At 38.7% G+C, this 12,102-nt stretch overlaps 1 protein-coding gene across 1 annotated transcript in view; it reads left to right on the forward strand.

The window, feature by feature from the left end:
- Positions 1 to 12,102, forward strand: part of LOC122562216 (dynein axonemal heavy chain 17-like) — a 471,020-nt gene that overhangs the window by 318,640 nt on the left and 140,278 nt on the right. The window contains exons 45-46 of the mRNA XM_088000362.1: positions 1,928 to 2,101; positions 7,609 to 7,816. Of these exons, the coding sequence (XP_087856488.1) occupies positions 1,928 to 2,101; positions 7,609 to 7,816 (382 nt within the window). The remainder of the gene's footprint in view (positions 1 to 1,927; positions 2,102 to 7,608; positions 7,817 to 12,102) is intronic.

Raw genomic sequence — 12,102 nt, forward strand, 5'->3', positions numbered from 1 at the left:
TGGACAAAGTTAAAAATCACACAACACCAGGTTATAATCCAATAAGTTTATTTGAAATTCCAAATTTTTGGAGCACTGTTCCTTCATCAGGTAACTAGTGGGGAAGGATCATAGGCCACAGAATTTATAGTAAAAGATTAAAAGTATCATAGAACCGATGCAATGTAGTAAACAAACCTAGATTGCTGTTAAGTCTTTGATTAGTTAGAACGTAGATGCAGGTTACGACGATTAATATGTAAATTCCAGCACTTATTTCAAGTCACAGTCTCAAGATAATTTAAGGTTTTATAATATGAAAGAAAGTTGATAGCTCAGCTCAGGCAATGCATTTAAATGTGTGAGGTTAGAGCCTGTTTTTTTCCCAAACTTGAGCCAGACTGGTTGTTTCCAACGTAGGAGTTTCTAAAATGTTACATTGACCGCCTATAGATTGTGTGCTTTTCAAAAAAAATAGAATGTATCTGCAAATTCAAATTTACCCCCTAGACTTATGTGTGTGTGCACGTGTGTATGTGAGGGAGACAAAGTGACATGTCTGTGTCTGTGAGAGAGGGAGAGAGTGTGTGAGTGTGTGTATGTGCGTCTGTGCTTGATAGAGTGTGTGCATGAGTGTGATGAGTACATGCCTGTGAGAGGGTGTGTGTGTGTATGTGTGCGCGTGCACGCGCGCTTGTGTGTATGTATGTGCATGTGTGAGATTGTATAGTGCAGTGGGGTCAATTACAGTGTGATATGAAATTACTATGCAGACGCTACGATAATGAATGAATGGACACTGCGCAACAATCGCCAGACAGATATGTTCCCTCCCAATGGGGGAACACTTCAGTGGTCAAGGACATATTTGAATGACCATCCTCCAAGGTGGACTTCGGGATACACAAAAAACATAGTCACCGAGCAAAGGCTGATAGCCTAGTTCTGTACCCATGAGAACAGCCTCAACCGGGATCTTGGATTTATGTCTCACTACAGCTGACTCCACTACACCATACACTCTCACACACATACACACACTATCACACTCATACAGACCGTCTCTCATTCACATGCTCTCTCACACTCACATGGACACAGGCTTGTACTCCATCACACTTGTGCACGGACTCTATCAAGCACGCATACACACACTCTTTCACACACACACATTTCAGTCTATGGGGGGATTATGCATTTGCAGAATCAAGCAACTATGTTCAAAGCACACAATCTGTAGGCAGTCAGTCCGTGTGACATTTTATAAATTCGTACTTTGGAAATAGAGTCATTCTGACTCAAGGTTGGGATACAGACAAACTCTGACCTCACACTGTTAATGCATTGTCTGAGCTGAGATTTTTTATATTGATAAAACCTTAAATTATCACGGGACTGTGGACTTGAAAGAAATGCTGGGGATTTACATAGTAATCAATTGAAACCTGCATCCCAGTTTTAAATGATTAAAGACTTAACAGCAATCTAGGTTTGTTCAATACCTTGCTTCAGTTGTATGACACCTTGACCTTTTACTATAAATTTTGCGTCCTATGATCCTGTCCCACTAGCTACCTGATGAAGGAACAGCACTCCGAAAGCTAGTGCTTCCAAAAAAACCTGTTGGACTATAACCTGGTGTTGTGTGATTTTTAACTTTACAGAGCTCTTGTTGGCATCTTACATAGGATGAACAATTCCTGCATGTGTTAGCAGTTGGACTTAATTTTTTTTAGAAAAAGTAGTCTTAATGCTGTCTATATTTAAAATCTGAAGAGACATTGCTTTGCATTAATACTGATGTACTGCATACATCATGAAACTACATTGGGAGATATGTTTCTATGATTCTTTTGATAAATCCTCTAACTTTGAGTGTTCATTAAGCCTTGTAAGTTTACTGAAAGCTATAAAATACTTTTTTTTAAGTGGACCAATTTTTTTCCAGCTTGTGGATTATCGCGTAGAATTCAGCAAATGGTGGGTGAATGAATTTAAATCCGTCAAGTTCCCATCTCAAGGTACCATCTTTGACTACTACATTGATTCAGAATCAAAGAGATTTATGCCTTGGACAGATAAGGTGCCCACATTTGAATTGGATTCTGACTTACCACTCCAGGTACTTGCAAAAACAGCACACATTTGAATAAGTAATCATTTACTGTCTTCCTTCCTGTTCCTTCTATAGCTGTGCAAGTGTCTCTTGTGATATAGTGCTGGGTCATACATGGTCATGTAGTTGTAAGTTTTAATTGTTCATTCATTAATTTTCACTGAAGCTCCTGTGGGATGCTGCACATAGATATTCTGCGGCGTCTTCATTTAATAATGCATGAAACAAGACATGTTGCAATGTCACACCTAAGGACCATCCCAAATTTATGCTTGGGCATACTTAAATAAATTCAATGAGCTGCAAGCACAAATCAGACATCCTAATATTGCTTACTAGTCCACCCTGCTTATGTCTAAAGAGGGAAAAGCAATGAGTTGTAATTTGATATGGAGCTAACACTGTCACCCCTTGTCCTCTGGCTCCATATTACATTAAGTTAAAACAAACTTCTGTTGATTTATTCAGTGATCTACAGCAATATTATTAGATCATGTAGTGACTGAAAACTAGTTGGAATTTGTCTAATATAGACATGAGGACTCTTCATTGCAGGTTAACACCTAGGCTGCATAAAAGTCTAAAAATGTAGGATGAGTTGTTTCTCTGCTAATTAGCAGTCACGTTCACTTTGTGCCCTGATATCTCTGATCCAGGAGAAGAAAATTCAGTTAGATTTTCTGGATTGGATTGCTCGGTGACCATTACATATATGTGGATGTCACAGCAAAATTAGATCAGACGTGAGGTAAAATGTTACATAGTCTGGAACCCAGCAGTCAAAGCTGGTAATACTGATGGCAGACCAAGTAGCATGTGTAACGAACCAGATCTTGTTTGGATTTTTAATATATCCAAGTGACATTTTAAAAAAGACAGCACTTTGAAGGGAAAGAAGAAAAAAAAGGGAAAGAAATAATTTTTTTATGGGGAATCATTAAATAGTGATAAGGAGCAGGAGGAAAAGGCATAAAGATAAAGGTTACATTGGGCACAAGCCATGTGAATAGATAAAGGATGAGGTAAAAAGGAAAGAAAACTGGCGCAGGTTCTAATCATCCATGAGTCTGGTGCAAGGAGAAACAAACATGTTGACATAAAGGTGGAGACCATCTCACTAATAGGGAATAAAATCAAGTTTGTAGTGACTACCTGGCTCCCTGTGCCTCTAGCAGGTAATGCTTATTATCCAAACTCTATTTGAGAAAAGCTATTTCTGACAGAACTAAACTCCTTACAAACTGAGGTGCTAGAATGGAAAAATTTCGGAAAGGGATAACATCAACATGTTGTGTTAATCCTTTTAACACAAAAATTGTCCCAAGGTGCTTTACATAGGAATATTAAGGAGAACTATACTGACTCATGTCATGAGATGTGGGTGTTAGGTCAAAAAAGACTGAATGTTGGGTCTGGCAGTGTTAAGTTTGCAGGAGGAATAATGATCAAGTTTAGTCATGAGTGGTTAGGAGATAGATTAGGGTGGGATTGGAGGTGGGGTGTCAGGAAATAGACCAAAGAAGATGGACCATTTGGTAAATTAGGTGAACATTTAATAGTTACCCAGGAGTTAGAGAAAAATTTCAATCCTCTAAATTTTCTTGGGCAAGTACTATGTACTATGCTTAACATTGAAATCTCCAAATTCAAGTGAGTTTTTCAGATGGTTCAAAAAAGAGGTAATTGCCCACTGGAAGTTAATTACCTGGGTAATTCCCACAGTCAGCTGTGCCATGGATTCTGTATGTTCCAAATGTGCAATTCCAGTCTATACTGTTCCATCAACTATCTGGCCATTGCAATATCTGGACCTTTGAAGCCAAACTAGAAGTTACAGTAGCAAGTTGTTTTCAAAAATATTAATAATAATTGAAGTTGTTGACTTTTGACAATTTAATTCAATGAGAATGATTCAAATTTTAGATTAGCCCTTAGACAATTAATGTTTAAAAGCCATACGAAGTAGGTAACATTTAAATCTGTAGTAAAAGAGAAATGATTTCTTGATAATGCTAGCTGAACATTTTGCATTTACTCCAGAGTCATAACAGATAGCAGAAGCTGACAGAGACAGATTAGATTACTTTAGCCCAAACAGAATTTAAAGACCAAAAAAGGAACTATGAAGACAAGCTCAGGAAAAGAAGGCAGCATGGCCCATTACAAAAATGGAGTAAGAACTAAGCCCAGAAGGCAAAACGATGAACCAGTGTCAAAGAAGAGATGGACAGAGATATTTAACTATGGAAGTTGGAACTGGAGCTGCAAGCACACACATCAAGACCAAAGGCAACTTGAAGCTGCCAGGGAAAGTTCCACTGTGCCTAATAGACATCAGAACCTCAAGCCAGGCCTCAAAGTCCTAAGATTTTCTAAATTTTTCCCCATATTCAAAAGGAGACAAACCTTATTTCCAGCATTTGAAAAGGTTGCAAATCAGTTACATTCAACAGACGCATGAGACACTGATGATCCAGGGGAGGTTAACAGAAAAAGCCCAAAGGTCTTGTCCAACTAGTCCTCTGAAGGGACAGCTAAATACAAACAGCCTGAAGATACAGTTTCTGAGCACCAATGAGCTCATGAGAGATGCATATTGTCAGATTCTGAAATTCAGAATAGCAGCTTGCACAAATGTTTGTGGAATTTGAAAAAATCAAAATAGATGATGGTACAACCTTTAAGAATAAAGCACCAAAACAATTGGTATTAGAGAAATGCAAAAATGATCCCTTTACAATACTAGAATGCATCTGAGAAATAAACAACCTCTGCAAGTGCGGACAATGTAAAGGACAAGGACTTTGAACTGATTCAGAACTCCAAATCACAGCAGGTCAAATAGTTTGGATCAGCAGTAAAATAAACTATATTTTCAGGGAAAAGCAAATGGGGAGAACAGAAGAAAACAATCACCAACTTGAAGAATATTTGGAGAAGGCTAAGCTGCAGGCATGCTTTGCCAATTAAATTGGAGAATAATAGACCATATAAAACAATTATTGGCTTGTGAGAAAATCCACAGGAAATCTTTCAACACAATCTGTATCTGCAGTCACTGGAGTTCTAATGCTTTGTGCAAGTTCTAAGGAAGGCACTTAAGGCTTTCAGGATTTTGTATGTGAAGGGGAAATGGCCCGTAGTGGTTCCAATGAACCTAGTAAGGAATTCACCATACGATGTAAAATTATTTGTCTGCAATCAGGAATAATGGAGATTTCCCCACATAGAAGCAGGAGAAATTCCAGAATAGTACTCAAAAAACTAACTGGAGAGGGTGTGAAAATTCACTTATCGAGTAAACTCATTCATTGTTGAACTAGTGATGGTGCATGTAATCTCAAGTCTGCCATGCTAGGAAATTACTTCAAATTGGAAAACGTTAGCTCAAGATCAGACCAAGGCAGCTTAACAGGCTGAAGAATTTCAGCAAGAACCTGTAGAATTGCAGACAGCTGAAAAAGGTGCAAAAACTCTACAGGGTTAATGGAACCCATGAAATTGTTCATCAATAGTCGATTGGATTAAGTAGTCATGATGTGGATGTGACAGTGTTGGACTGGGGTGACAACGTTGAAAATCACACAACACCAGGTTATCGTCCAACACGTTTATTTGGAAATACAAGTTTTTGGAGCACACCTCCTTCATCAGGATTAAATAGTAACCGAGCAAATTCTCTTGCAGGCCAAGAGAGAGGGAGATGCCCTACTTTATGAAAAAGGCTGACGTGCAATCTGAGTTGAAGCAAAGCCCAGAGAGTCTAACAGCCAGAAAAATGGTCAACCTTACCCGTCAGTGTTTGGTCTTTGAAAACTGCAGAAATACTGTTTACTGGATTTAGTTGAGAAGACCAATTACAACTTCCACATGATTGGAGAAAAATAAACAAAAGTGTCAAAACATAGAAGCAATCAATATTGTTTGCAAAGGATTAATTAAATTTTGATCTCAGGAAAAACGGATGTAAAACTTTTGAAAAACGAACCAGAAAAGAGAGAAAACATTTTTCTTTGAGTATAAAAGCCTCTTACTGGCAGAAAGGCCTCTTACTAGCATCCCTGTAGCTGCAAAAAGTGACTAGAAAAGTGATGGTTTAAAGGCACAACAATAGGTTATTGTTAACTTGCTATCGCAAGTCCTGCTTTCATATATAAAAAAAATTGAGGTAGCTACAGGCTTGTCTGTACAATTTTTAATTGATTTGAAGGATGAAGAAACCACATGGAGGAAATCTGGTGAAGCTCTACAGTTAAAATCAATACAAACTTTCATAAAGACAGAGAAAAGATATGGATAAGAATTTCTGAATGAAATAAAGTGGAAAGTATAAAGGGGAGCTATACTGCACCAGCTTTGTAATTATCTAAAAATAAACAGTATATTTCTTATATTTTTATTCTACAATGTAATTCTCTATATAGATCACTTTACACACATCTTCTCAAATTCAATAATATGCTTTACAATTAGATACTCTCCCTTCAATACCTGTCTACTGTTTCCAGTTCTCAAACGTGAGTCTCTCATACACATGCTGCTAAATGACAAAAACTTATATTGTGATTGAAACCACCCTTCCTGCTCCTCCCTTACCATTCCAGAATGACATGATCAAGCTACACACTGCCCAACTTCTCAATGTTCCATATGAAGCAATCTTCCTGCAAACAGCAGACATCTGGTAAATGACAGCTTTTGAACTTGTGGAAGGAGTATTCTTTCTACAAGGTTAAAGACAAGCCAAAGCCGTGGGCAGCTAATCTCCCCTTCCTGGGGCTCATACAAACACCTTGTGTATTCATGGAGACAAATAGGCCCATTACTGAAATTTGTCTCCTCAAATGTCTAAGTGGTGGCATTATCACCTTATATTCAGAAAATCACTTGGCTCTGGGATTTGCATTCACAGCTAGATAAAATAGATTCTGTAAAAAAATGTGAGCATATGTATTTACATTTTTCCTATAAAAGGGAAATATGTCATAAATGTGCAGTTTTAATTTTATGTATTTTTAAAATTGACACAACTATATATATTTTTATGTCTTAAACCTTTTAACCATTTTATGTAATTGCTTCATTGAGGTTTAGAAATAAAATGTTTTTCATTGTTAACCCAAAGAACCGAGTTAACTTGGTTCTTAGACCAAGTTATACACAGTGAAGTATTTATGTATTAAGCTGACAATGTTATTTCTCTTTTAAATTCAAATTCTCTTGTACTCAGCTCAGGAATGGTGTGAATGAGGAGTCAGTTCATCTTTCCTGACTTGGACATAAATGCCTAGAAGATTCTCTTGTGTTGTTATTCCTTTAAATATATACAATTATCATAGCTCCATTCTCAAGTTTTGTTACAGGCCAGTCTTTAAGGTTTGATTTTATTATGGATACTCTATTGAAAAATGTTAATTACAGGTTATTAATTTTAAAAAACTTCAAATGTGCAACTGCTATATGTCTGTGCTACTAGCAGATCTATGTTCTAATTGTAACTTCTTATGATGCAGGCTGCCTTTGTACATACAACAGAGACCATCCGCCTACGTTACTTCATTGATCTTATGCTAGAAATTGGTCGGCCAATAATGTTAGCAGGAAATGCTGGAACAGGAAAATCTGTCCTCATGTGGGAAAAGTTGAATAGTCTGAGTATTGAGGACTATCTGATTCAAGCTGTCCCTTTTAACTTTTACACAAACTCTGCAATGTTACAAGGTATAGAAATTGCCCAAAGAAGAGGGATGATTTTTATCTCCAATGGAGAAATATGCTAGAGGTAGGCAGGGCAAGAAAAATGCCTTCCTGCAGGCAAAGATTAGGTTTTTTCCTTGTTCTGGCAACTCTTCATTTGCAGGGTTAAAGAGCAAGCTGAAGTGTTTACCAGAAATTCTAATTATACGTTCCTTTCTGAAATTATTTGTTTTACATTAAGTTAGAAGGACATTTTATAGTACAATTGTCTTGCAATGTTCAGAATTCTTGAAAATTAAACAGTCATGGCATACAAATACCAGACCATACCGCTCCAATATAGAAAATTTAAATCTCTTGCCGTGACATCCAAACATTTTCAAAATAAATCACGTCTTGCATTGTCATACCGTCTACTCAACATTTGTGGTTCAAGATGTTCACAAGTGATTCAACTTTGTCATTGGTACTTTTGCGGTGTTCCCCATCATTGAAAATCGAGGTACTTGTGGAGCCTCTTCTTCTAGTTAATCATATCAGAGCAGTGCTAATTGATATAATTTATTGATTGAGAAATTGTTTAGTTCTGTTTATCAAACGTTTCTTCCCTGTTCAACATGTATAGATTCACAGACACTGTGTTATAGATTCACTAGATTAGCATCTGATTTTTTCGGCATGTCTACTATTTTTGGCTTGCTGTCTTAAACTCTTCATCAGGGTTAATCTCCAGTCTGTGACTATGAATATACAAAGCTATGAGCTTTCACTTTGTACTGGAACACAATTCTGCTGTTATTTGTTCTACATCATCTCATGCCCAGTTTTGAGTGACTAGAAAGGGGAGGCAATGGCCTATGGAATAGCAATCATACCATAAGAACCTCTTTGCTGTCTTGAGTCTGTTTATAGCAGCAGCTACAAGGCTTGCTGGCCTGTATCCTGAAGACCTTTTTAGCCATTTGGCCATGGCTCAGCTTGATTTGGAATTTTGCTGTTGGCTGACCTAGGGTCCCTCTGTTTAGGATATCCCCTGCATGATGCTTTGTAATTGCTAACACTCAAGTGGTGCTCCCCAATCTTAGTTGGACAGTCCACTTCTTTGCAATCCCTATAGCTCCACTTGCCACATTTCTAATGACAAGGCCAGTTGTAGTACCTGTTTGAAGTTCAGTTGTGTTTCAACTAGTAGGCATTTTTGCATGGTTACATCATTAATCCCACATACCAAACAGTCTCTCAGCACCTCATTCAGGATTAACCAAAAATTACATGCCTCTGCAATCATCTTAACCTCAAAAATCCCAATACAGATTGGCCTGGTTCTCAGAGAACCAAATACAATGGATAGCATCTCAGAATTAAATGAGATTTTGAGTTGTAATATTACTTAACTAAATCTATCATCTCTTGAAAGGCTTTAGTCTCTGGAGCCTCATGAAAAGTTAAGCTTCTTGTAACCAAAAATGCTATGGGTCTACAAGCAGTCAGAAGGATTCTTACTTTTCATCTGCCCCAATCTTATTTGCCCAGAAAAAAATAATGTGTTCTTTCCACACACTGGGCCCAGTTTTTGAACAAGCAGAATCAAACAAATCAAGCTTCCCAAATAAAGGCATCATGCCATAAATGCTTATCCCAACTCAAAGACAACTATTGCAAGCAAATCCTCTTCAGGCATGCACTGTTTTCTCTGGTCACCACTGAAATAACCACACAGAGGCCAGTATCCCATCATCAAGTCATCCTTTATTTATATGGGCTCTGACCAGCTAGCTCAAACCCAGTCCCTTGACTGAGGTGACCTTCTGAATTCCCTGTTTATTTTTTTTTATATAGTGAAAGACACAAAGTGCACGAATCTTTATTCAAATTCCACCACTAGGAAGATAGGAAAACACCCGGGTGGCCAGTGACAAACACTGCCCTTCACATCAAAGGGCAGTTCTAATTCCCTGTTTATTTTTTTTTATTTTTTACTTTTTTTTTATTTTGACAAACACTGCTCTTCACATCAAAGGGCAGTGCTGTGTAATTTCCTGTTTATTTTTTATTATTTCCCCAGCACCCATGGTGTGTGTGTGCAGGTGTGAGACACAGTGAAAGACACAAAGTGCACGAATCTTTATTCAATTTCCACCACCAGGAAGATAGGAAAACACCCGGGTGGCCAGTGACAAACACTGCCCTTCACATCAAAGGGCAGTGCTGTGTGATCAAAACAGTGAGGGGGAGGGTAGGGACTAAATCAAAATAGAGTTGGAGGGAGAAATGATGCACTCCACTCCCTGCGGCGCCCACCTCTCCCTGAACAACTCCAGGGTGTTGGTGGACACCGCGTGCTCCTTCTCCAAGGACACCCGGGCTCTAACATAACCACGGAAGAGGGGCAGTCAGTCGGCCCTAACGAATTCCCTGTTTATATTTGCCAGCCAGGGCTTCCTGATTGACTCAGGTTAATAACCTCAATCAAGGTTCTTATAATTAATGAGATCCATCTGGCCCTGATTTCAATCATTATACTTGGTGACCACCAGTGCTACCAATGAATATTTGTATGCATTGAAGCATCCCACCCTGAGTACGTTCTGTACCCTTGCTATCTTCATTGCTCCCATTAAGTGGTGTCTGCTATTGAGGAACACTGATTCTTCAGAGAAGAGAAGCAAGAGGATTTCTTGCATATGGTTGACCCAATGTCATGAGACAAATGGGAAACAGAGACAATGTTGAGGACTACCATAGAAACTTTTTAACTGACTGTAAACAATTGTGCTGCTACCTTAGGTGGGTGCAGGCCATATGGTATAATGATACTTGTATAACACACCTCTGACATAATTGACAATCTAACTGGCATGATGCACAAGTTATGATAAATTAGTGAATCTTACTTAAAGGAATGATGGTAGAAAGCAACGGCAAATACTTAAAGCATGTACAGACAAACTGCAACAATTGTTTGTTCCTGTATGGAATGAAAATAAAACAGGAAAGAGCCTGACTGTGGCTAACAAGAAGAAAAAGAGATAGTATTTCCCTAGAACATCGGAGGCTGAGGGGTGACCTTATAGAAGTTTATAAAATCATGAGGGGCATGTATATGATAAATAGACAAAGTATTTTCCCTAAGGTCGGGGAGTCCAGAACTAGAGGGCATAGGTTTAGGGTGAGAGGGGAAAGATACAAAAGAGACCTAAGGGGCAACCTTTTCAAACATTGGGTGGTACATGTATGGAATGAGCTGCCAGAGGGAGTGGTGGAGGCTAGTACAATTGCAACATTTAAGAGGCATCTGGATGGGTATATGAATAGGAAGGGCTTGGGGGGACATTGACCGGGTGCTGGCAGGTGTGAGTAGACGGGATTCGGATATCAGGTCGGCATGGATGAGGTGGACCGAAGGGTCTGTTTCCATGCTGTACATCTCTATGACTCTATGACTCTATTAGATCCAAGTGTGACAATACTATCACTTTAAAAGGGTTATTTTGCCCTGGGATCTTTTGAAAAAACGGCTGTAAAGGCAGAGTTATCAAAGAGTCTAAGGAGTTAGAAAGCTAAAAACAGTTTAGAGCTGGAAATGTGTTGCTGGAAAAGCGCTGGAAAAACAGTTTAACAATGGAAGAGGATTAGCTAGTTCTCCCAGTTCAGGGTTTTCTAGCTTTTTTTAGCTGTCGCAATCACAAGATGTGAAAGTCCAAAAGGGTTGCAAGATTCAGTAAATGATTCTTAACTGACTTCCTCTGAAATCTCCCTGGATGTTGTTTCCTCCTGTTGTGAGGAACCTGTTCTTTTTGCAAGGTTACTATGCCCTTGAGTTTTTTTCTTCAGAGAGGGGGGTAATTGGCCAGGCTCCAACTAGACCAGATCTGAAAGGTTTATTGGGGCCTTTTTGTTTACCCCTAACAGATAATGCCTCCAGCCTAAGGCTTTCATGTCTTAAAAAAACCCGGTGTAATCATAGGGGTATGGTCAGCTAGCTGTGTAGCTAGCCTTTGTTTTGATTAGAGTTTTTGATTCAGTTCAGCAGCAGTGTATGTGAAAAAGGCCTGCTGGGGCAAGTCCAGCCGGGTACTGTGTCTCTAACTTCAAGCTTGTAAGCCCTTGTTTGTTTCACTATTACTCTTTATGCTAAAGGATATATTAATTGGGATTAGATTAGATTAGATTATATTCCCGACAGTGTGGAAACAGGCCCTTCAGCCCAACAAGTCCACACCGACCTGCCAAAGAGTAATCCACCCAGACCCATTTCCCCCTGATTAATGCACCTAACACTATGGGCAATTTAGCATGGCCAATTCACC

This window comes from Chiloscyllium plagiosum, unplaced genomic scaffold (genome assembly GCF_037043375.1).
Source record: "Chiloscyllium plagiosum isolate Xiang-an unplaced genomic scaffold, Cpla_swu_hap1 HiC_scaffold_25, whole genome shotgun sequence".
In the NCBI taxonomy this organism is placed as follows: domain Eukaryota; kingdom Metazoa; phylum Chordata; class Chondrichthyes; order Orectolobiformes; family Hemiscylliidae; genus Chiloscyllium; species Chiloscyllium plagiosum.